Source organism: Varanus komodoensis, unplaced genomic scaffold (genome assembly GCF_004798865.1).
Source record: "Varanus komodoensis strain SLA01 unplaced genomic scaffold, ASM479886v1 scaffold18_3, whole genome shotgun sequence".
Classification (NCBI taxonomy): Eukaryota; Metazoa; Chordata; class Lepidosauria; order Squamata; family Varanidae; genus Varanus; species Varanus komodoensis.
In genome coordinates this window covers 6,673,756-6,700,899 of record NW_025335549.1, presented here as the reverse complement: position 1 = coordinate 6,700,899, position 27,144 = coordinate 6,673,756, and the positions used below count along the sequence as shown (strand labels likewise).

General features: G+C 42.2%; 1 protein-coding gene across 1 annotated transcript in view; it reads right to left on the bottom strand.

Annotated features, from left to right (window-relative positions):
- PCDH11X (protocadherin 11 X-linked) overlaps positions 1-27,144 on the bottom strand; it is a 620,940-nt gene that overhangs the window by 303,155 nt on the left and 290,641 nt on the right. Inside the window, exon 4 of the mRNA XM_044427355.1 lies at positions 23,335-23,406. Coding sequence (XP_044283290.1) covers positions 23,335-23,406 — 72 coding nt within the window. The remainder of the gene's footprint in view (positions 1-23,334; positions 23,407-27,144) is intronic.

Genomic DNA, 27,144 nt, shown 5'->3' with positions numbered 1-27,144 from the left:
GTGACACAAGAGTATATTTCCCATAAGAGTTCACTGCTGGAACAGCTGAACAGGATGTGACCCTGCTCTCTGCAAGATTTGTACCTAACCAGTCAAGGTTTAGCATTAAATTTCTGGTACATAATCCAGCAGTTATTTACGATTATTATTCCTGCTGAGATGACACTGCAGTACAAGAGACAGTGTGGCACAGTCCTCCTAGAGAAGCTTTTCAAAAAGTATGTGCTTCCATATTCCATCCTCATATGGTAAGGAGAGGAGAGGGGAGGGGAGGAGAGGAGAGCGAAGGACCAAACCGTTGGCTATTTCTCCGTATTCAGGTGTGAATTTCCAGTAGTGAGATAAAGCATAGCATAAACAGCAGTAATTTAAATGTTTTTGAAAATGATTATTCAGTCTATACAGAGGAAAACAACCTTACTGATCAATATGGCCTTATCTGAAAAGGTCAGTAGAGAGAATACTGGCGACAGTGACACACGCGTTGGTGACTTCCCGATTAGATTTTTGTAACGCGCTCTACATGGAGCTACCCTTGAAGATGGTCCAGATACTTCAGCTGGTGCAGATTAGAGCTGCCAGGTTGCTGACGGGGACTGGGCATTGTTCTCATATAACCCCAGTTCTCCGTCAGCTCCTCCCGATTGAAGTCCGGGCCCAATTCAAGGTGTTGGTTATGACCTATAAAGCCCTAAATGGCTTGGGACCTGGATATCTAAAGGAACGCTTGTGTCCATATATGCCCTCCCACCCCTTGAGAGCAGCAACAGATGCCCTTCTCCAGGAACCCTCTGTGAATGATATTAGGAGGGTGAGTACCCGGAGGAGGGCTTTCTCTGCGGTGGCACCCCATGTATGGAATGCACTCCCCAGAGAGTTCCGCCTGGTGCCATCATTGTTTTTCGGCGCCAGGTTAAGACCTTTTTATTTAAAACTTATTTTAATTGTTAAATTATTTGTATTTATAGGATTTTAAATTTTTAGCCGAGATGCACCGGAGGTTTTTAAATAATTTTTTTATTGTTATATTGTTATTTATTTATGCATTTTGTTTCTGTTGTGAGCTGCCCTGAGGCTTCATTGCGATGGGGGCAGCATAAAAATGTTTTAAATAAATAAATAAATTACTTTGGGAAAGAAGGACAGACTGACAGTCTGACTGACTGACAGACAAGGAGGATTCTGGTTATACAAAGTATTGACATTTTTATGGTCCCAAGATGTCCTTTACAATTTCTCCTGAGCTATTTCTACTGCCTCCACTTATAATCTGCATAATTTAAGCTTCCCAGTTAAAGTCCAAGTTTCCAGTTACCACGTAAACACACTGCCCCAACCATACCTGTTCTAACTTCTGTTTTCATGCTACCTCCTTTTATTCCAAACCTGTAAAGCTGACTAATGATAGTAGAATTATGCAAAGCAACAAGGAACATAATCTGCATAATTTATTTTAACTGCAAAATACATATTTCTTTGGCATGTTATTTGAGAGCTGGAAAAATCATACAGTCACAATGCAATGTTTGGGCAGAAGACTGATTGCATTTGGAGCGGCATATATTTGAACATTTCTAGAAACAGCAACCATAATAGTCAGGGCTGCCCATAAATACCACCTATCTGCATGTCTTTTCAAGTGGCCAACAGAACAATCTACCTTTTCCAAAGCAGAGGGTTCCATTTCCAGAAGGAGATGTGTGAGGAATTAGTCAGACAGTTGTAAAATGAGCAGACAGTGTTTTGAGCAATACGCAATGAAATTGAAGCCCTTGGAAGGAGTGAGGGAATGCATTACCTTTTCTTTTCTTTTTTAAGTGGATGAGCACAAGCCCCCATACTGTCCATGAATGTGTACAAAGGAAACTGGGACTTGATGAAATCTGCTGCAAGGTAGATTGTAAAGTCAGGACTGTTTGATCAGCAATCACTTGTCCTGAGGTTGGCAGCTATTTAATGCCTGTGGTTTGAATGTGCTCAGTATAAGTTTGGGTTCACTCTGTACATACTGCAGAATTACTTCTTACTGGAACAGGCAACCTTTTGCCCCTTGCCTTCCCCTTGAGGAAGAAGGAAATTCTAAAGGCTACATCTAATGGTCCAGCAACTGCTCTGCGGGTGCTGACAAATACTTGCTGCACAGAAATCAGTGGTGCAGTACTGCTCTGTTAACGATAAAATCAAAGGACATGCAGAAGAAATAAAAGTAGGCAGGAAATGGACTGAGGAAGGAGAAGAATGTCTCACCACTCTAGGCATTAAGCAGGAAGCAAGAAATGAGTGTTCGGTAATTGCTCCAGTTCATAATTCCTGCATTTTTTCTATGCATTAAATTGTGTGCGATTACCTATCTAAAAGCTGCCCCATCTTTTTCACAGGAAGACCCAGTTCACTTAACCAAAAAGATCAGAATACTGAACAATTAAATCAGAACCTGACAAGATGTGATACACATGGTTCAAAACAAATAATTAAAAAGAGGTTAAAGTAGTAGTCTCTGAAAACCTGTCTATATAAAATGGCTTGCAGGGTTAGTTTGGGTTTCTAAACTCCGATTATAATCATGGATGCACCCAAAGAGTGAAAGAGAAGCTGCTTGCCTCAAGCTGGAGACATTCAGAGTTTAAGGTGCAAACAAAGCACTATCTTCCCTACAGGTCTGTCCACGTGCAAACACACTGAACCAATAAGCTAGGCTAGGATGTAACACAGTCAAGGGTACAAGCACATCTACTTGTAGTGCTGCAAAGGTACGGAGGTGAAAAATACACATAAAACACACACAGACAGGCACACTCCAAACCATCTCCGAATTGTTTTGACAGGAACACCACATGTGCATTTTCTCTTTGCTACTTGCTACGTGCAAGTAGAAACATAGAAACAGGGTGAGTCAGAATGAGCCTCCTGGGCCGTCTTGTATGACCCCCGGCTCCAGACGGCTCCACTCATGACATGCCTACCATGCGCATGTCCAGCCTATCTTTGCACACCCTCACCGATGTGGCCTCAACCACCTCCCATGGAGACCCATTCCAGTGTGGTGTGGTGGTTAAGAGCATGGGACTGGGACTCAGGCGATCTGTGTTCGAGTCCCCGCTCGGCCATGGAGCCCACTGGGTGACTTTGGGCCAGTCACAGACTCTCAGCCCAGCCTCCCTCACAGGGCTGTTGTTGTGGGGATAAGATGGAGGAGGAGAATGATGTAAACTGCCTTGAGCCCTTTGTAGGAAAAAGACAGGATATAAATCGAAAAATACATACATACATACATACTCCAGGAATCCTAACCATCAGGAAATACTTCCTGGCATCCACCCTAAATTTTGGTTCCCTGAGCTTTGCTCCATCGGAATATGTCCTGCCCTCCAGTGCAGAGGAAGAAAGGTTGTGCCCCACATCTGTGTGACCCCCCCCCACAAGTATTCCTTTGTTTTCAACTCATCACTTTATGTTGTATTGATATTTTCACTTGAAAATATTCCCATGCCAGTTAGAAATAACGAGGCTTGCACCAGAATGCATTTGGTGCTCCCAGGCACAAAGTGTCCAGTTACACTCAACCACCTGCACACATTCACACACACAGAGCCTGTGAAAGCCTATTATGGGACTTCAGGACAGCACTCCTGGTCAGCTGAACAGGACAACTGCAGTGACCATACAGGGGTGAAGGACAACCATGGACTCTACCTTAAGCTGCTTGGCGGAAACACAGGATAAAAGAAAAATAGGTTCCAGTAAAAATGAGCAATGTCCAATGAACTGGAATTTGATCAAAACACTGCTGGATCCGACCAAGGGCCCATCCACCACTCTGTTCTCGCAGCAGTCAACCAGATGCCTATGGGCAACCCATCAGCAGGACATGATTACAGTAGTGCCAGCCTGATTGTGCTTCTTAGCAACTCGCACGTTGCAACTCATACTAGAGCCACTTCATACCCATCAGGACTAGCAACCATGGGCAGCCTTATCCTTTACGAATTTGTCTGCTCCCCACTGAAAGCCATCCAAGTTGGCAGCCTGAACAGCACCTTGGGGTAGCAAATACCACAGCAGATGCACCGTGTGAAGAAATACTTCCTTTTCTCGGCCTGAATCTCCCACCAACCAGCTTCACAGGGTGACCACTTTGACAAGAGAGAGAGGAAGAGAGACTGCCTATCCAGCCAGCCATAATTTTCTGTCCTTGTCATGCCACCCCTTATTCAACTTACTCACAGCACCAGCCATCATAACCTTGCTCCATTAGGAGGATGGGTTGCTCCATCCCCTTGATCACTCTGGTTGCCCTTTTCAGCACCTTTCTGACATCTACAATATCCTGCCTGAGGTGCCTTGACCAGATATGTATCCAGTATTTGCATGATGCTGCTCTAATGCTTTACACACTTAACTCATTACATGTAGATAGATATGGTGATAGGAAATGTTAGTGGAAGGCAAACTTGGAGCTGAACGTTTTATAGAAAAATGGGTGTAAAAATGGATTTTAGGAAGGCCTGGGGAACTATGCTAGTCCCTCACTCCTGAAGAACAGACAACAATCCAGAAAATTCAGCAATGCCCTAGCAAGAAAAAAAATAAGTTTCAAAGTTCAGCAAAGGCTCCTGAAACTGCAGTAATGGATAACACAGCTCCAAAATGAGCTACTGTCACAAGCAAAGGTTTACTTTAAATGTACAAGTAACAATGGAGATATTGCTCCACATTTAAGTCATTACTGATGTGATCAATCTCATTCCACTGCTTTCTGCCCCTCCTTCCTGCCGGCACCAGTTCTTCTTAACATACATATTTTTCTTTCAGCCTAAAGTGGGTTGACAATGCATCTATCATTCTTAAATAAGCAGTTCCACAGACATTTGCTTGCCATATCTCCATGCATTTGGTATTTTGCTTTATACATTTCTATGTAATGACACTTCCATTCAGTTTTCCTTTATTTTTCATCCCGGAGTGGATAGCATCACATCAGTCTTTGACATGTCTTTTAACTGCAGGTTGGTTCATGTTTACTTTTGAACATGCATGGAGAAAGAGGCACATTGTGGGATTCTGTATGGATCTCAGCACCACTGTTCTGTCTGACAAGCAGCGGTGAAATCAGTACTTGTTTTCCTGCTAAGCAAACTTTTGCTGAACAGGCAGAATTTGGCGACAGTGCAACCGCAACTGCTTTCCTTGACCTGATGCCCTTCCAGCTGTGCTTCAATTCCTGGCATGCACCACAAGCTGGTTGCTGTATGGTTCCTCCCACTCAGAGAGCCAGGGTGGTGTAGTGGTTAAGAGTGTGGGATGGGGACTCAGAGGATCCGGGTTCTAGTCCCCACTCAGCCATGGAGCCAACTGGGTGACTTTGGGCCAGTCACAGACTCTCAGCCCAATCTACCTCACAGGGTTGTTGTTGTGGGAATAAGATGGAAGAGGAGATGTAAGCTGCCTTGAGCCCTTTGTAGGAAAAAGGCAGGATATAAATCGCAATATAAATAAATAAATAAAAAAGAGAGATTTGGAAGGGTCATAAGAAAGCCTGTGACAAATCAGGATATACTTCTCTCAAAGCGGAAGTATATCCTGATTTGTCTCAAAGCAGACATTCTAGAGATGCATAACTGCGTCTCCATATTTTCCTGCTATCATTCTTTGCTGCTAAGTTTGGATTGGGGGCTAATTCAACCCCATTTGAATGTCTCTAATTGGTCACAGGGAGTTCTCCCTCTCCCTCTGTCTGTCTGGTGTTTGTGTATGTGTGCCCGCATCTAAAATTGAGTTGCGGCAGCGAGGATGTGGAAATCAGCAAACACAGAGCTTACGGAAGCTTTCCAAGTTCCTCTGGCTGATCTATACTAAAGTATGAGCTTTGTTACTCCACAAAAAGCCCATGGAGTACTTTGCTGCATAGTGAATGATTATGTCCCATTCAAAAGTATTCATTCTTTCTCCATTGCTTGCTGTGTGTCTATATGCACTATATGTGTCTTTAAAGAGGTACACATTTTAATTGCGTGCATTTTTCAAGCATACCCCTGTCCCTGTGGCAGCTTCACAAGCTCAGGTATTCAAAAAGTTTGGCCACATATTGCATTTCCATTTGGAAGATAAGGTCATAAATGAAATGGAACTAACTCCTTGTACATCTCTGCAGTGGGCCAACTGGAGCCAAAACTGGCATGGGACTGCTCTGTCTTGTAGCCGTATCTATTGTGATGGAAGGAGATCATCGCTTCTCAGTCAGCCTTGACTTACAGCAACAAGGTAAGTACTTTGCTAGGAATTCAGCTGTAACACACGATAAATTCCAGGGCCAGTTCTGAGTTAAGTAAAGCATCACTTGAAGTGTCTGCTTACTGCCTTTATATGTGCTTTCGGGCAATCATGTCAATATTTATAATGCTTTTCTATATTCTCAGTATAGTTCCATTAAAACATTTATTATATTTTAATCCACCCAATAACAGAACACACTTATTTATATCAGAGTTCTCTTTGTTGTAGTTCCAAGATTGTTGTCTTCCCAAAAAGCCTTCCAGTATACAATTCTGTATCAATTTATTCCAAGCACCTCAGATTTAAATAATTTTGAAATCAGGGTAAAATGAAATGGAATGATGCTTAACATTGAGATAGCACCTTCCATTAGTGCCACATGCATTTCATGTAATCGCGTCAATTCCGCAAATCCACTGTGGGGCAGGCACCACTGCTTTTGTTATTTTGCAAAGGTGAGATGCAAAAAGCACCAGCTAGCTAGATTATACTTTGCTTTGGAACTCAGGTCATCCACAAATCTCCACAGCATACCCATTAATGCTACATGACACTAATTTTTAAGTTACCAACTGCAGTAAATATAAAAAGAAAAAGAAAAGATTCTTGGTGTGTTTGCAGAGAGAACAGAAAAAAGGAGATGGACACAAATTTATGTGGTTGCATTCTGGACCACATGCATTCACTTTAAGAAAATGAGATCTGTAGAGGAGAATTGTGTGCCTACCTTTTTATTATTCTTTTATATAACAACAACAACAACAACAACAGAACATTACTTTTATACCCTACCTTTCTGCCTCTTGCAAGGAATGCAGTGTGGCTACAAGGGTCTCTGTTTCATCCTGAGAGCAACAATCCTGTGAGATAGGTTAGAACCCAGATCTCCAGAATCCCAGTGCTTAACCACCATACCAAGCTCAAGTCTAAAACACCTTCAGAAACACCTTTGTCCACATATTCTACCTTACACACTATGGTCCTCTGGGGATCCTTTTCTGAAGTTTGCTTCTGCAAGGTTAATGTCAACTACTCAGAGGACTCATATCTCAGTGGTCACCCCTATACTGCAGAACAGCCTGCCAGGAGATAAGTGTCAGATATCCCAGACTGCTACCTTCAAGAAGGAATTAAAGACAAAGCTCTTTTGACACATCTTCTCAAATTAGTTTATTTAATATGCCATTCTTGATCTCAATCTAAATTTGAATTGCTATTGGTTTTAAATTGTTGGAAGCCAACGATAATGATGGTTTTGGACCAAAACTCTTTTGAGGACAAGCAGGTGAATTAACCTGCAGGGCTTGGTGAATTCTACCCTACTTGAGTGAAGGGTAGGGGATTATTACCTTGGTCCCTAGTGTCACAAGCACCTGGCTGAGTGAGCCAAGATAACCAAAGGTTTTCCATATCCTGCCTATGCAACATTGTGGTGCAATTAGTGGTACTCTATAACACCCCTCCCCTTGGAGGACATGGAGTCCAGACCTTTCTCAGGACTCCCTAAAATACTGCCTGCTTTGACTTATTAAGTTAGAAAGAACCACAAGACTCTCCTTTTTAGCACATGAAGTGAGATTAGCCTCATCTACTCAGATCAGAACATAGTATTTATAAGTATAAACACATGTTTATTTGTTTTACAAGTCAATATTTAGAATAATAGCATAATAACAGCAGCAGCAATAATAGTTACAAAAACCTAACATCTCATCACTGCTTTTTGCAGCTTTTCTGCCTCTGGTTTTACTCACTGGCCAACTTAGCAGACTTGCCAAATTCCTCACAGTATTTCTACTCCTTCCTGCTCTATTCTCTCCTTAACTGTCCTTGTTTTCCATCTACCTGACTTTCTTCACCTGCCCACCCCCATTTCCATTCTGGCCTTTCATCATTCTTTCAACTGACTCATTTCTTTCAACCTCATATCCCCAAGTGGCAAGTCTTAGAAATGAACGATCACAGTAAAGTTGCCTCTGGGTGCCCACCAAATGGTTTCCCTACCTGATAGATCCTGCACATCCCAGTCTTAGGGAAGAGAGCAGACAGACCATCCCCCCCCCCCCCCCCAAAGAAGACAAATGTTCACAAGCTCTTCTGCACAAGGGGAAAAAACATTGCTACCTAACTCATACAAGTGGACTCCATCAGCTCAGTTCAGTTTCTCTGTCTTTAGGTAAGGCAAAATGGTGCTGTCATGTCATGCAGAACAAAACACAAACTCTTATTTGCCTACTTACTTGCTCTGTGTAGTCCCCGACTCCCTTTCCACTCTATGGGGTGACATGTAGAGCCAATTCAGCTGAATCCCAAGCCATCTGCAGCCAAGTCATTGCCCCTTTGCCACTCAGGAGATTCAAATCATAACAAGTTGCAGACAGGAAGAAAGTCTGGAAAAGATGCTTTTGCTTCAGTTCAACTACTGTTTAACCACTAAATGGCAGTGTGCTGCATAAGAATGAACTGTGGCCAAGAGACTGCTCCCATTGCCCTATGGCCAACTGAAAAGACCATGGAATGGCTGAATGCCAGGAACCTCAAACAATCTGGCTCCAACAACCAAAATGCATACAAGTTGATTAACCAACAGCATACACAAATAGTTCTGAGGAGACTATGAAAGAGGACAGATAAGAGATGGGCAGACCCACAAGTGACAGTGACCTTTGGCTTTAATGTCCCACTCACTCAAACAACCCCAACCAGTGGACCTGTATGGAATTGAAATCTCAGATGCCCGAGCCCAGCAGTGCTCCCTGGATGGAACACCCAGTTGGTGCCTGGGGATTGGGTTGCCAGGTTGATGCCCAAAACACAACACAACACAAAACACTCAAGGATGCCAAGCTTCAAACCTCATGGCTGGACATGTTTCTGCAGTAACACCACTAGATCTTGGTGGGGAAACAGTTGATCATATATCAGACCTCTTGTTCCTTGGATGTCTCTTAGAGCATCGAAGAAAACAGCTGGCCCTGGTCTCCTTCATATTCAACTCCCAAACTCTCAGCCAATACTGCTTTTATTGCAAAAATGCCAATCCTCTCACATTCATGTTTAAGATTTCTCATGTTTGTCATAAAGATTTGAAGCCTTTATAAATTCCTCCAACAGAGTTTTCATGGCCTCCTTCTTTCTCTAACTGTGGAGTCCTCTCAAAATGAGCAGACTATAAATTCTATTGGAATAATAGGCTCCTTTTGTGGACAAAATAGGTAATGTAATGAAACAGTCCCCCCTTTCTCATTTACATGAGGATATGTGAGGGAGGGGCTCTAAAACCTTCCATGCTCCTTAAGGAATTAAAAGAATTGAGGAGCTTTCTAAAAATGGTTCCAGTTTGATCACAGGTTAGGAACTCAACGTGTTCAAGTAAAAATGTAACAAATCTCATTTGAAATTGTATCTGCTTTAATTATTCTAAAGAGCAAAATGGATTATATTGCCCTAAGCTTTTTTATCTTATACAAATGACCCCTGGCAACAGCACAGGTATTCAGGACCCCAGAGGTGACTTCAGGATTTCTTGCATGTACCATAAAAGTCTAAATTGGGTGCCAGGGAGGGAAAGGGGGTTCTGCCACTTCACTAATGCATCCTGAACATGAATTAATAGCGTTGTTATCAAAACTCATGGTACCAAAGAGTGGGCCAGAGTGCAGTTTCCTAAGCTCAGATATATTCTAATTTCACTATAAAATCACACACACAAGGTGAGCAGAAGAGTCTGCAGGACAGAGAGATCAGCCTATTTTGAGTCCCTAGGACTGAGAACCTGGGGTCCTCAATTCAATCCCATTTGAATTTGTGTGTCATCCTTTCACCAATATTGTATTATTTATACAATTCATTCTTTGGTGATGGGTGGATCCAATATTTCAGCATGGGAGCTCAGGGATTGTGGCTCTCTTGATGCATTGGAGAGAGTGTTCAGTATCATGGATAGTTCCTTAAAAGTTCAGGATAAAACCCAGAGTGGATACACTGCCCCGATGCTATTGAGCCTCCAGATCCCATTGGATTCATTTATACCCTACCTCTCAAAAGAGTCTTATAATAAAAGTAGTAATAACAACAATGAAGGAAGACTGTAACGTTCCTCAGCATACAAAGCTTTAATGAAACAATTTAGAGCATAAACACACTGGGGTATTTTGTAATCCTACCATTCAGATGGCATGTAGCAATCCTTAAGATAAAGAAGCTCAACTTATTTTTCAGTGTGTCCCTCCCATTCCATGTCTGGCTCTTCTGGGAAAATGTCAACCACAACAAAACAAAGCAAAATACAATTTTCACTTCCCTTGAAGGAACTTAAATCTGTATGCCTTGCTCGCTCCAGCTGCAGGCTGTTTTGAATGTAGACAAATTGTCAGAGCTGATTTTGTCTAGAAAAAAACTGATTAGCAAAACCCCTGTGGATTCTTTAACTGTACCATTGGCAGCCTAAGAGATTAGTGAAGCAATTCCCATCATCAAATTATTTACCGTTAAAATATTGGATTAGGGATGTTGTTATCCACTGCTGAGATTACAACGTGATTCAGTAAAGAGGAAAAAGAAGGAAAATAAAGTTACCCTCAATCATTGGTAATTAGGATTTGACTGTTTAGCTACTTTTTGATCTCATTTTTTACAAAGTGTCAAGTTCCTAAAGATGCATTTGTGCTCTTTACAAAATCTCCTTTTACTTTAATGTGCCAAGATAGGGGCCACATCTCTGGTAAGATGGGCAAAATCCCCTTGAGAAAGTCCATTAATCTTATTACACTGAATTAAGCAAAATGTCTACAAATTTTTGAACTGAGCAGGTGCTCCAAACTAGCCTCCACCATCCCTTTGGGCACTGGATCCAATGGGGGATCTTGCACCCTGACCTGGGAACTATTAGCTATCTCTTAAAATGGCTACATAAGCCTAAGCAGGAAGCAGCAGATTTGCCATTACTTTCCAAAATTACCTGAGCAATCACACTCCTTATCCTGGAAGTCTTGGCCTCCTTCTGAGGCAGAGTTTGCACAACACAGTAAGCCACACTGAGTGGAAAGCTTGTTTTCTGTTGGACCTGCAATGTGTCTCACACCTCCTCATCCCTTTTCCTTTTCAGTCTCCCTACTTATCTCCCAGAAGATACAATGGAAGCTTTCAGGGGAGCTAAGCAGTCATGGCAGCTGCCCAGAAGTGCCCAATCCGTACCTGAAAACTACCATCAAACGTTCCTAAATGCAGACCCTGGAAAAGAGGGGCTATGCATCTCTGCTGCGACTAGCAGTGGTGTCAACAAGGCACTTTCAGGCTTCCTTCAAGGGATCGTCAAGGAGAACAAGCCTCGTCCCTCTGTCTTTATCCACAGCAGGGTCATGAGAATTGTAAGAGGGTTGTGCTCTCCTGGTCAAGGAGGAAGTGGGAAAAGACCTGAGAGAATCTGGAGCTCCACTTGACGCCTTGATGCCCAAGGCGTGATCTGAGTGGTAAGTGGTAAAGGGTGGATGAGGCCCATTCACCTGGCCCTCCCCCAGAGAAGCCCCATCAGAATGTGAACACCCACCTGCTGTTTCACCCGAAGGGCAGAGAAGACATGTGCTCCTGGCCCTTTCTGCTACCTCCCCCACTAGCCCGAAACAGCAGTTCAAGCCAGTGGGAAGAGGAATAGCCGCAGTGCCTAAGCATATTGTACAAACCAAGTCAGATGTTGGTTTGTTCATTTAAAGCTTTTATATATCATCCAACTACTACAGTTTCGGGATGGTCTGCAATAAGACAGAATAAAATGAAGCACGGCATCCAATAAGTCCAAAAATAATAATAAAAAAGTAAAAGTAAAACCCACATTAAAACCTAATTAGCCTTAAAATAATGGGTGAATAAAAATGTTTTAGCCTGGCACCAAAATGCATACAGAGTCGGTTCCAGGAAGACCCCTCTCTGGGGAGCGCATTCCAAAGCTGAGGCACCACCACTGAGAAGGCCTTTCACAGGGGAGCCACCCTCCTAATCTCCTTCAAGGAGGGCTCCCGAAGAAGGACCTTAAGATGCAGATCTTAACAGCTTAAGATGCAGGAAGGCACATAGGAAAGGAAATGGTCCTTTAGATAACCAGGTCCTAAGCTGTTAGGGCTTTATAGGTCATCACCAGCACCTTAAATTTGGCCTGGACTTCAATTGGTAGCCAACGTAGATGGTAAAGGACCAACATTATATGTTCATACCTGCCGGTCCCTGTTAACATCCTGGCAGCTCTATTCTGAACCAATTGAAGTATCTGGACCATCTTCAAGGGCGGCCCAATGTAGAGCGTGTTACAATAGTCCACTTTATTGTTATTCGCAAGAAAATGTTGCAGTGTGGATGTTCCAGGCTACATAGTTCAGGGGGCCAGCCATTGAGCCAGGTTCTTCCATGACACTCTAATTCATTTACTCTCCTTGGTCTGCTATCCTTCCCTCTTTCATCATTAATACTCAACATTATGTTTTCATTCCACCATTTCTGTAATGTTAATGGGGCTCACATAATGGAGTGCTGACAACCTGCTTCTTTCTAGAAACAACCACTTTGGTTTGTCTTAGGTTACCCGAGGAGCCACACGTGCAATGAAATTGATGGAGCATACGTGAATCGGCAGGGGTGTAAGCATAGTTCACAGCTGACTTTCCTTATTTTTCCTCCAGAGGAACCTGAGAGCAGCAAGAGAGAAGCACAAGGGAGTGGACGTGCTTCTAAGTTTTCCTGAGCGGCCCCCTAGGTGTTCAAACCACTAATGATGGTTTTCATGAGGTGGCCTTAAGAACTCAAGGAGAACCATGTTAGATCCCACCAATGTCCATCTAGCTGAACATTCTGTTCAATAAGCTGTCCATGGACGTGAATGCAGGCCTTGAATGCAGCAGCATCCTCCATGTTCCCCAGCGATGGGGCACACAGGCATACTGCTTCTGGTACTGGAGATAGCATATATCCATTGGGACTAATAGCCATTCATAACCTTCTGCTGCAGGGGCCAATGATAGCCTTCTCCCCTTTCTATCAATGCTGTTATGCAATCTACTTTTATCCCATTTGTCCCTATTATGCCTTTAGCCTTTTACTGTTTTTGTTTCTGAATTTTTCATTGCATACCACCCTGGATATTTTAATAGAAAAGGACATGTGCTGATTTAAATAAAATTCAAAACAGAGATGTCCCCCTGCTTGCAGGCAGCTTGCATGGCAGATATCACAGTGAAAATGTTATATATTCTTCACTGAGAACAAAATCTAACTATGGCTGATGCAGGATCAGCACCCTCCTGGTATTTTGGCCCTTCTGAAACCCCAGCTCATACACCCTCCCCAGAGCAGCCACCTGAACATTTGCAAAACCCACTGTTTAAGCATTTCCTCTGCATCTTTCTGTGTCACTAGTCAATCGCTTATGCAGTGACAACCAGTAATAAAAGAACCAGCATCTTGTATTTAGCAGTTACATCCACCCTATAAGGCATTTACAGATCTACACCAGCTGGAAATGATTACAAATGAGGTTTTAATCACTGGACATTGAAGACTGCTAAGCAAGACTTGTATTGAAAATGCTTTATGAATGCATAGGCTACCTTCAGGGTTACTGGTCTCTTGGCTTTAGCTCAAGGGGCAGTTTGGTGGATATATGGTGCTGACAAGCATGCCCATATTTTATTGAATCTATTGAACTGGGTTCCCCAAATAGAGAAGCCAATTTTGTTTGATGTATATTTACTCCTGGGTGCTGTCTATTGGCAATGTGTTCAAGGACATGGGCACCATAAATTAACGCCACAGACCCTGGTCTCCATTGGCTTTCCTGTGTGCCTGTAATACATCCAGCCAGTTTTGAAACTGAGTTGTGCCCTTTATAATGTAAATATACTGATGGATGTGAAAAGTGTGAAGGGGAGGACATGTGCTGTGAATGAAAAGTCATGTGGGCACAGGAGGAACCTGACAGGTGCTCCTTGTGCAAAGTCACCCATTCTTAGCATGCCTTCTAGTGAAATGGATTTTCTGTGGGGATGCAGTGAAATTAGATGCCAAGCTTATGTTCAATCGTACCCTGTCAATGCTTCAGGTTGGCATTATTTTCTTTTCTGGACTGCTTTCCATGTGCACTATATGGCCTGCTTTGCACTATTACCAGCAATGATTGTCCAAACCACTACTGTGTGAACACTCAAGCCAGGCTGGGAGGGGCATGATTCGAGAAATCCATGTTGGCATCCATTAATTACTGCATTTTCTTCAAGATGGATTTTTAATAATTTGCACCAGAATTTCTCCAGGGATTGGTGTCAGACTAACTGGTCTGAAGTTCCCAGGTTCACCTTTTTCCCCTTTTTGAAAGACAACATTAGCCCTTTTCCAGTCTTCTAGCCCTTCTCCTGTTTTCCAACATTTATTGAAAATGATAGCCAGTGGTTCTGAAAGTTCCTCTGCTTGCTCTTTTATGACTCCGGGATGGAGTTCACTGGGCCATGGAGATTTGAACGTGTGTATTCCATCTAGGTTTTCCCTGATCATTTGTCTGTCCCATGGAGGAGCAGGCTATCCATGACCTTACTAGCTATGCACTACCTTGGTTATCAGAGGTAGTATGCCTCCATACACCAGTTCTCGAGGAGCATGAGCTGGCAGAACTCTTGTAACCAACTGGTTTGAGGGATCCTGGGGACAAGTTGTTTCCTACCATGTAAATAGAGTGCTATACTGACCAGACCATTTTCTGATCAAGGATGACTTGGCTTGTGTTTCTTTGTTCACCATCTAATGGTTGTTCCCAGACTACCAACCAGGATGGCATTACAAAGTGACTAGACAGGTTTGTGTAGGGTAAAGCTATCATGCTTCATTGGTCATCATGGCATTCTGTTGTCTAGGATCTGGGACAGTGTGCTTTAGTATACCAGTTTCTGGCTAAGACAAGCAGAATTTATTTATTTGGAATTCTTGTATGCCGCCCCCTTCGCATAAGCCTCGGGGCGGCTTCCAACAAGTAAATAAATAACTACACAAATACATATAAAAACTGGAAACATCCTGGTATAATAAATAAAACCAATAAATAAAATTAGCAATTATTAAAATATCGTTTAAATAAAAAGGTCTTGGCCTGGCCAAGATGGTAGATGGTACTACTGCACTGATATCCTACTTGTAAGCTTTCCATTGGCATCTGGTTGGCCACTCTGTGAACAAGCTCCTGGCCTAGGAAGGTCTTTAGTTTGATGCTGCCTCTCTTTAGGCCACCAATGGTAGCATTTGTACTTTTAACCTGGGATTAACCATGTTGCTAGCAATCATGAGAATTTCCTTTGGTGAAGTTTTACTAAGTAATATAAGAAGAGATGGACAGAGCCATGTTTCAAGAAATTATGGTCTGGGTATCATGCCAGTGTAGCCTTTTAACGAACAACAAAATGATGTAATTGGTTGCATACTTCCAACATGGTACCCAGTGCTCAAACTGGTGTATTCTGTCTTTTCTTCTTTCAGGAACAGAGGTCTGATCTGACATCCTTTGATCTCTGCATCCAAGATACCACTGTGGAAAATTGAATTTAAACAAGATTGTTCCCCAGGCTAAAATAACCATAGACAGACTCAAAGTATGTCAAGCTAACTGACCTCTATAAAATTGCAACTGTTTATTGGTCTCCCTAACAGGAAAGCAGAAACAGCTTTGCCAAATGCTGACATAACTTACCAACCATGTGCTTAATCAGGACAGTGGGGAAAATAACAGAAACAGTACATGTCATTTAATATTTTAATATTCCCTGTGCACAGATCAGAAAATGTAAGACACAAGTTTACTTTACCCTTTGCAGATACTTGGCCCAGATCTTTTTGGAAAAGCCGGGACAATGACAAGACAATGTTCCAATGGTTACATGCAGAACGGAATGCCACTCCTCAGAGTGCATGGAAAGAGGAGGATGCTTAAACCTTAAATGACTTGCTTAATGATGAATCTCTCCCAAACTCTCTCTTTCATTTTCCTTTCCACACTGAAAATTAATATAAAACTGCAAATCAGAATTAAAATAATGGAAATAAAGCTGCACACAACACTCACTAGAGAGATGTCTTGACTTCTAGGCTGAATATGTATTATTTTTCTGGAATTGACAACACTTCCTGGGTGGAAAATGGGGGCCCAGTGGTGTGTGCATATGTGTGTGTGAGTATATGTTAGATGTGTTTGTGGCATACCATTTTAAGCCTTTCTAGAATATTATTCCTAATGGCTTTTAATTTAGTAATTGCTTGCAGAGGCGAAGCAGAGGCGGGGGAGTGGGCCTGGGAAAGGGAGCCTCCAGACTTTGAGATGAGAGAGGCAGCAATGGCACTCTCCCTGGGTATGCAGGCAGGCTCTGGGAACAGTCGGGATGTACAGCTGTTGGGGGAGGGCATGGGAGAGGGGCTCTTGGAGACAGGCGAAGCTGGCATGACTCTTGACCCCATCAGGTAGCCACACAAGAAGGTCAGCATACAGAGAAAAGGCATGCTCACTTCCAAACAGGCCCTCTCAAAGCGATCAAGGCCAGACATTCTCAAAAGGAGGATTTCAGGAAGAGGTTGTTCAGATTGGGATCAATGTACCACTTTGTATACTCTGTTGTGATTGAGTTTATTGGGCACACTTCGGTGAATAAAGAGCTTTTTGCAAGAGAACAGCCTGTTGCCTTGAATGTGTGAAGAGAGAAAATCCCCAGTTAACAACAAAGCCAGTTCAGAGTAAAGGATGTTTACTTGATTGAAAATCTACTGAATATTTTTATGACTGGCAAAAGATAGTCCTTTCCTTTACTACACTACAGTACCACAAAGAGTGTGTGAACACTACTCAATATACACATTCCTGATCAACTCTTGAAGAAGCACTAAGCACTGGGAACTCAATGAAGGAGAGCCAGTGTGGCGTAGCGGTTAAGAGCACGGGACTGCGACTCAGACGATCTGGGTTCGAGTCCCCACTCTGCCATGGAGCCCACTGGGTGACTTGGGGCCAGTCACAGACTCTCAGCCCAACCTACCTCACAGGGTTGTTGTTCTGGGGATAAGATGGAGGAGGAGATGTAAGCTGCCTTGAGCCCTTTGTAGGAAAAAGGCAGGATATAAATTGAAAAATAAATAAAAATAAATAAAAGTAGGAAAAGCATCAAAACCGCTCAAGCTGTGCAATGCTTCCTGTTCACCTGAGATCTTCTTCCAACCTGCTTATCATTGAATTGTAAGTTCCTTGACGGACTGAGCAATTAGAGCCTACCTTTGAGGCCAGATAAATCCATGACTGTCTTCTGGTGACAGGAAAAGCACCATTCTCCACTTCAATGATCTCAAGGTACAAAGGCCCAAACTGGTTCTAGTCATTTGGAACAAGTTGCTATACAGTTTATTTCCCCACACAGTTCATTTTGCAATGCAATGGTTTCAGCAAAGTATCTAAACACATCCCAAACCATGGTAGATGCAAAGGCTTTTTCCTACAAAAATAATGCCCCAATCATTGTTGCAATATTGCGTCATTAGAGAATGCATGAAGTTTCAGAGGGAAAATAAGAGAGAGGAAAGTGTGAGAGAGTAAACATATTGTGCTCTAGCTTTCCTGAAAGACAATTCAATTTCAAACTTACTGGCTCATTGGCTGCCTTATAGCACTGATATTTGTAAGGATGGACCAAGGAAAACACAAAGCATGATTGAAGCCAAAACAACTAAAACCACCACCAAGAGCAATAACTCTTGGTAAACCTACATCTGATGTCCACGGTTGCTGGTAATGACAATTCCCACCAAACTGTGAATCTCAATACCAGTACATTTCCATGTACAAATATGAGTAACATGTCGGACTCATTGTTCAATTCAAATGGTGGAACATGTAGACTGAAAAATTTTACAAAACTGTTCTGCTAATCAGTCCTGTATAACACAGTCTGACAATAAACAAACTGCATGTCTAAGTTAATTTGTTAAAACAACAAGAAGAGTTCATTTTAACACAGGTGCCCTCATAAATTTATTTCTTGAAGTCTGTTAAAACAACATGCTGGATTAGAAACCCTCTGATTCCAACTGGTTGTCTTTAAGCCGTACATTAACCTTTTACACTTCTTTTAAGGGATACCACCATTTAATCATCATCAATTTTTGGTTCATTGGATATAGCTTTTGAACCAACTATAAGTTCCTCCTTAGAAAATCTAGTAGGTCCAATGAAAATTGGTAAACTGACTTTCTTAAAGTACACTGCCCCAAAGAGCTATGGGAGGCATAGAAATGAAAATCAACATCACCATCATCTAGTTCCATATGAAGAATGGTAAAGACAAAGGGGATTCTGCATTGGATAAGAACAACCTCAGAGAAGAAGAGAAAATGCTCCAGGGGAACGGAATGGGGAGGAGACAGGAACTGCTAGAATATAACATATGCTGGCCCTGTTCCAGCATCCTTCCTCCCTGAAGGACCGGGAAGGAGGGCTGGGGAGGAAAAGATGGACACCAAGTTCCTCCAGCCCTCCACAGAATGCCCATAAAAGCAGAGGATCACGGCCTTGCAGTCGGGCTGTGCCTTAACCATTTGGCTGCCATTCCCTCTGGCTTCATTAAAGGGAATGGCCCCACTCCACTGCTGTGTTGACAGACTTCCTTTCCTTTGATGGCCCCTCCTTTCTTTGAGGACATCGATAAAGCATGTCATTATAAGAACTTTGTAATTCTAGCTTTAATTGATTCGATCTCTAGTTTGCTAAATATATTTTCACCATCTTTCCTTTTTACCCCCTTTTGTGCTAATGGTTTTAGAGATCGTAAGCATGTTAGTAGAGGCTGCCTGGTTTATTTGATTGTAGGTAAGCTACTCTGGAAGCAGGGTAAAAAGTGCTTCAGAAAGGATTAAGTGTGACACCAACACTAGTCCCTGAATCTTAACCAAGGTAGTTCAATACACTAAGTCCTCCAAGACAGAAAAACAACTATGCAAATTACCATGTGGAAATCTAGTCTAAATCTAGGCACTAGGGAGTGAGAAAAACATATACAAAGTCTGTCAAAACAGGGAAAAGAGTATTATAATTAAAATCCACCCATGTTTGACAATGTGAAAATAATAATATGCAAAGAAAGTGAAGATTTTATGTGAACCATTACTAAGTACTGTATGCAATCAAGAAAGCATTCTCTTGTAGCACGTTATATGATCTTGAAGTTAAATGTTGTGCATCCATGTCCTCATTCATCAGCTTTCCTATCCCTTGAATCAAACGAACATAATTTCTTTTCTGGTGGGTCAAAACCAGTGGACCTTATGATTTTAAAATGTTCAATGGATAAGTCTTCACCCTTTAAGCTGTCATTCTACAGACTTAAATAGAATTCCATCACCAGAGTTAATGAGCTGCTCATAATTTCCACAGACACTAACTTAATTTGTACATTTCCATTTGTCATTGGGCTTGTTAGAAGCTCTGCACCATTGCAGTTTGCCTTCAGTACAGACTATGGGCCAACTCACATGACCATATCCATGTGGCTTCTCATCTGCCTCAGGTGGCAGTTATGGGAGAAGAGGAAAGCAGCATTAATACCCTTTCCATTGTCCTTCCACAACCATTCACTCTGTGTGTGCCAAGCTAGCCAGCTGGCCACAAATTAGAAGACTATCTTACCCTCTGCCCCAGCTTGCCAGTCCGTCACCCAGACCTGACATAACTCTTGTATCATTTCCCGTCAGAGAAAACTGCACATTCAGTGTTCAGGGCAGGAAACTGTAGGGGATTAGAGGAGTGTCACCCTGAGCTTAGGAGCTGGACAAGTTGACCATCTAATGAACTTCCTCCCACTGCCAGTCAACACTGCCCATCTCACAAAGGTAAAGGCGAGCTGTTTGTGAAAGGTCTGTCAGCAGTAGAGTAGTGCAAGGAGAATAGGGGGCTGCAAACCCCATTTTGAGCCAGAGTCCAAATATTCTTAACCTAAATTTTAATGGGGTGCACTCTTTTGAGTGGTTACAGATTGTCCAAACAATAAAAGCCTTTGACAGTTGTTGATTCACATTTTGATTCAGAAGTGGAAGAGGTGGGGTTGGAACTCACAGCTGAAATCCCAAGGCCAGTATATCCAGGAATAAACCTGGGACTCATTGAGAACAGGGTAGTTTCATGTTCAGTGCAAACATTCTACTAAGCAAGCTGGGGGGCAGCTTAATGGTCATTAGTTCAAACATATGGGTAAACCCACTGAGAGACATGCCACATTTATTATTTATTTATGTATTTATTTATTTTTGGATTTATTTCCTGCCTTTTTCTGGCCTATGACTGGCCCATGAGCAGAATGATCCACCTTGAAGGTGGAATTAATTTTTTTGGGTTTGGAAGGAAGGAGGGGTGTTCACAGTTTGGGATCTGCTTCATATCTTTAAGCCTCATATCCCTAGTGGCCTGCATTCTAACTTTGCTTCTGTCTTTTGTTATTGACTTCTGTAATCCTCTTCTTTTTTATGACAAGGCCAACCTAGCTTTAACATAATGAAGTTGGAAATACGTTTGTCCTGTTCTGCTTGGAAGGAGGGAGAGAAGACCACTTATGTCACTTTCTCACTCCCAAATGATAAGACTTTTCAAGCATCAGAAAGTCTTCTTGAATCCTAGATTTCCTATACCCAGTTGTGACCACACGTAATCTTAATGTGGATTCAGAAGAAAAACTCCACCATATAACCATGCCTGGGGATGAGGCAGGGAAAAGGAGACCACTTTATGGTGTCTTCAACCACAGCAATAATCACCATGAGAACTGGGCCTGAAGCTTGGTGCACATGAAAGGATTTTGCATTTAGCAGCGTTTTGGAATTACAGCTTTTCAGCCAGCAGGCCATAGATGGTATGGATGTTCATCCATGAGAAAACTAATCATGTTCTCAACCTCACCCAGAAAGAATTAACACATTAGGAGGAACAATTATATTTGCTTTCATAGAACTTTCTTCTCAATTGGACTATCTGATCATGGGTATATTGAATACTACAAGTCCAGGAACAGTTTTAACACAGTGTGTGAGCAACACCCTCAGAAAGTGTTAGGATCCCCAGCACCTATCAAAGCCCCACAGCACATATGTGTTCCCTGGGAACCCACAGTGGAAAAGTAGGTCATTTTTGCACATTCCAACACCTCTAGCATACTAGAAACATAGAAACAAAGTGAGTCAGAAGGAGCCTACCAGGCCATCTAGCCTGACCCCTGGCTCCAGCCAGCTCTGCTCATGCCATCCCTAACATGTGATTGTCCAGTCTTTCCTTGAACACACTCACTGATTGGGCCCCTGCCACCTCCCCTGGAAGCGCATTCCATATCCTAGGGATCCTAACCATCAGGAAGGACTGTTTCCTTGAGCTTTGCCCCACTGGAACACATCCTGCCCTCCACTGCAGGGAAGAACAGGTCAAGGCCCTCCTCCACATGACATCCCCTCACATACCTATAAGTCACTTAAAGATCCCCACAGAGTGTCCTCTTTTCCAAGCTGAAAAGACCCAGTTCCTCCAATCTCCCTTCATAAGTCATCCCTCCCAACTTGGCTACCATTCTTGTGATCCTGCACTGGATCAATTCTAACCTAACTATGTCTCTCCTATAATGTGGATCCCAGAACTGGATGCACTACTCCAACTGTAGGAGCACCAGAGTCATATAGAGTGCTATCAACACCTCCCTAGATCTGGAAGCCACATTTTTTGCTATACATCCAAGTTTGGCATTTCCCTTCTTAACCACTACATCACATTGACAGCTCATGTTCAGCCGGCTGTCAACAAGTACCTTTCACGACTGCTGCTCTTCAGCCACTTGTCCCCCATTCTGTACCTGTGACACCTATTCCTGTGTCCCAAGTGCAAGACCTTGCACTTATCCACATCAAATGCCATCCTGTTGTCCCCGCCCACTTCCACAGCCTGTCCAGAACTGGATCACCTGCTCCTCAGCTGTGGCCACTGCCCCCACTTTGGTATCATTCATGAATTTAGTCTGCAGACTGGTTATCCCCTCCTCCATGTCATTGATACAAGGACTGAATAGAATTGGAGCCCAGAGCTGAGGAACTCCACCAGCTGCCATCCTGGTGATTCCCCACTGACAGTCATCCTCTGTTTTGTCAACCATGCCCTTATCCATTGGACAATGCACTGATCTATCTGAAAGTTCAACAATTTCTCAACTAAGATATCATGTGGCACTTTGTCAAAAGCCTTTCTCAAATCCAGGTAAACCACATCTACTGTATCTCCTCCATCAAGCTACCTCGAGACCTTATCATACAATTCCACAAGATTCATCTGGCAGGATCTGTTTTTAAGGAATCCATGCTGTGTGGCTGCAAAACTCCCATCCCTATTTAGGGTTTCTAGAGCTTTCCCTATTATGAGGCTTTCCATCACCTTTCCCAGAATGGACATAAGGCTAACAGGCCTGTAATTCTCCATATCCTCTCTGCTACCCTTTTGGAAGATTGGAACTACTAATAGAACCCTCCAGTTCCCCAGAACTTCTCTCATTTTCCATGAAGTCTAAAAAGTGTAGGCTAATGGATACCAGAGCACCCATGCCAATTCCTGAAGCACCCTTGTGTGTTTCCCATCTGGGTCCTTCTGTAACATCCAAGGCCCTGCAGAACTCATTCTAGTAAGGTGACTCCAATCTGTGCCCCCATAACCCCAACCTCATCCAGACCCCCAGGTAGAACTCCCCAAACCTTTCTGGGGAGAACACAGGAGCAAAATAATCATTTCACATCTGTGCCTGTTCGCTTACATAAGTTACTAGATCCCCAACAAGCCTGTCACTTTTGGAGCAGGAACACAGGGATATATGCAGGGGAAAGGGGAAGGAGCCTAACACAAACACCCTTGAAGAGAGCCAAATGTTGAACAGAGCTCCTGGCAGGTTGCTGCATGGTGATCTCAAACTAAAGCATCCGAAATTCAGGCCATCCAAGAACCCAAATAAAGATGATAGACTTAGCTTAAATAATTGTGCTTACCTGTGGCTGAGTCCATGATTCCAGGCTTGTCTCTTTCAGTGGTGTCTGGGGTCTTCCCGCCTCTTTTGAATGCTTTTGGAAAGAAAAGAGAAATATTAATGGTCAATTATTTGGCTCTTTGGCATACTGTCATGAAAAAACATGGATGAGATGATTTACACAGTGAAACTGGAAATCATTAAAGGCTGTACACACAGATTGTTTTAATGATTCAACCCTCTGAATTATCCTGATGAATGTGTGGAAGCAGTGGGGCATGTCCAAATGGTGCCTGCCTGGATCAACTCCTTACAGGGTTTGGGACATGCTCTGGTTCAGGGGTATACTGTCCCCAGCTCCATGGAGCAGGGCTGGGGTTGTTCCTGCTCTTCCATGCAGAGAAAATAAATAGTCAAAAGAACTCAAATCAGACTAGTGAAGCTATCCCAGTTTTTCCATTGTATCATTTCTGTGATTCCACTTTAAAATGTATCTTAGGACTACCAACTCTGCATAGGGACAGAAGATGTAGGAGCAGGAAAACTTATTCAGGTGAAAGAATCTCTTCTTTTCACTGTGGAAGGCTGAAGGGAAATAAGATGAAGGCAAATCTCTCGTAACGGATCCCCTCCAAGCACAGCACCGTTGAATTGGGTGGTGGAGGGGTAGTGGGCTATTTTAAAAATAGAAATGGGGGGCCTTTGTCCTACTGCACAAATAATGGTTTTTGATTCGAGGGGGAAGACTTCTATTGGAGGAGCTGGTCAGTTGAAAGATAAAGAAGAAGTAGTAAAATTTTGAAAATTAACTTTCCTATGAACACTAAGAATATGTTTTTGAGTATTGTGCCAGAATTATTTCCAAGATATATGGAAGAATTTTTTTAAATGTATGATAACAGCAGCTAGAGTTGCACTTGCGACAAAATGGAAAACAGAAGACTGTCCAGCTAGTGAAGATGGGAAAAACAAGCTAGCTGAATATGCAGCCATGGCAAAATTAATCAGCTATATAAATAGAAGACTGGCCAAAGAATTTAATGATAAATGGAAAGCTTATTATACATATTTTACTTCACAACTGAGATTAAAAACGGGACTTACATAAGGATGACTTAGTCAATGCATTTACTAAGTAGCTATGTAAACAGAAAACCAGTTAAAGATTTTTACCATAAATGGAAAGCCCATCATAACTACTCTATTCAGAAATTCAGAGAAAGAACCAGAACCTACAAATATTATTAAATAGCATGTATACAATTATCAGATTAGTATAATTGTTCTCTGAATTTAATTTGTTTTTTATTAGGATGTCGTTTTACCTGGGAAAAGAAGAGGAAAAAGCTCAATTACTAACTGTTGTTGGGTTTGTAGATACATTATAAGGTGAATCATTATTTACTTGATACCCATGTTGAAACAATTTTAATGTAATAATTATAATTACATAATTTAACTCTTATTAACTAAGTATTATTATGTCAAAATTGTAGTTACAAATTTGGTAGATGAATAACTATTATTGATTTTTTGTGATATTTCCTGCATCTAGTACTAGATGTAACTTTTGTACAAAAATGTTTGTTTGCTTGCTTGCTTTCTTGCTTTCTAAAAATACAATTTAAAAAAGAATGAGAAGAAGTGGGGGGTGCACATGTTTGGCAGTGAAGTATCTGGATTTGCTGCTCAGCAGTAAGAAAGCAAACTGAACAGACCCACAGGTCACCTGCTCACAGTCTTCCAGTACTGCATTTTAATTAATTTATGATAATTTGTACTTGATGTATATCTATATGTATGTATAAGCACATGCAAATTTTATGCAAATCAGTGTTCTCACATGTTCTTTTAGATGATGCATTTCCTTTTCCTCGGTGATTCAGAAGCATTCCCCAAAGTGCGGTACAATTAGCACTTCTCAACACATCAACCTTTTTCACAGAATGTGATGTTTCTGTTTTTATGGCAATTCTTGTAAATTAGGAGTACAGTATTGGGAGACATGTCCTTCTTAGTATTTCAGGCCTCATGGGATTAGTTTTGAGGAGCATTACTTTTCTAGCCAACTTGCTTGATTGTTCTAAACAGTTAAAATGATCTTCTATGGGTATGGTAACCATGCATACCCAGAGTCCTTTGTTTAAAAGAAAGGGCTACAGCTTGAGCTGGTTATCATGATGTACAAGCAGAGCAAGACTTATAATGACAATGAACTATTCTGAGGTCAACAGTGTGCCAACAATTTAGTCCATCCTTTTTCATTCAATATGGTAGAAAGAAATTGCTTTCAAAAAGAAATTCAAAGGGGGTAAAATGGAAAAATGCTCATGAGTTTGCTCTGAATTTTTATTTTGTTACTATTATTTTTACTTTATTTGGAAGATGGCTGAGTAGAGTGCACAAGCATCTTTCTGACAGCCTGTTTCCTTCTCCACTTCTATCATTTCAGTTACATCCCTGGAAAGTCACAATGAGGAGAATCCTCCCATGAGGCTTTTTCAGATCAGGAAGTCCAGGCAGTTTGGGAGACTACAGACCAATGGAGAGAAACAGAAAGAAAACAAAGATCCCTTGGCTGCTTTACCATGATTTTGGTGAGCTTAAAAACAAAAAACAAAACAAAACAAAAATTCTGAAAATGACACAGAACAGTGGAAGTCTGTTTGATGAGGAGGGAAAACTTTCCAGGATGCCAGATTTTGGCACATCATTGCATTTCTTCCTTGGAGTTAGAGATGGCATTGCCTCTCTGACTCCCACGTTGTGCCCCATGCAAAATGGAGACCAGAGTGGCAGCCCAGTCTCTGCTGTTGAAGCTCAAAATGACCCAACACAACAGAATGCAGAGTACCTTAGTGGAAATAGAAAGACACTGCACTACATTTTCACCTGGCCACTGGTGAGCCCTACATGTGGGGAAAGTTTGGAGGCTTGATGCTTGATCCTGTATATATTTGGTAAAAAAATTCTACCAAATTTCTCTGTCCATATATTTTGAAAGGACATCTGCATATGGCTTTAATAAGGCACGCGCGCGCGCGCGCACACACACACACACAGAGAGAGAGAGAGAGAGAGAGAGAGAGAGAGAGAGAGAGAGAGAGATTGATTGATTGATTCCTGTGACCGATTCGAATAGGGCTGCGTTTGAATCCTAACTTAGCAGAAAATAATGATAGCAAGAAAATTATGGAGATGCATTTTTGCATCTCTAGAATTGTGTCCGCTTTGACTTTGAAATAGTTACTCCATATAGACTCTCTGCCTGGAAAAGCTTTGTAAGCTTCAATGTTGCAACAGGTTTCATACAAGCATGGCTACTGCAGAATCTTTTATGTAGGCACTAAAAAAGAGACAGCTCTCTTCAAAGTTCTATTAAAAAACATGCACATCGTCTCAGAAAAGCTGTGGAATTTAATTGCTTATTGACCTTTCACCTTAGAGGATCCTTAAACCTTAGCTGACCTCCAAATCAAAAATAAAGAAGTGAATGCATATGAAGGGAATGTGAAAGGACATCAGATTTAAATGAATTGGAGTAGTTGGGAAAGAGTCCCTTTTGCTGAGGCAGCCCATTCTCTCCTTTCCCTTCCCCAGTGAAATTACAGCTCATTTTCCAGCAACCTTGCAAAACTTGCTAATGTGCATAATGATTGCTCAACTCTGCACATAAATGCTCCAGGTTTTATGAGCACAGGGACGGAGGTGCCATTGCAGCTCCCAGAGTATCTTCCCTGAACTCTTGTGTGAGTACATTGCACCTACTCACCTAGAAACTGTGTCTAAACACCACCCCACCCCCCTCAACATGGAGAAGCAGCCTATGCCT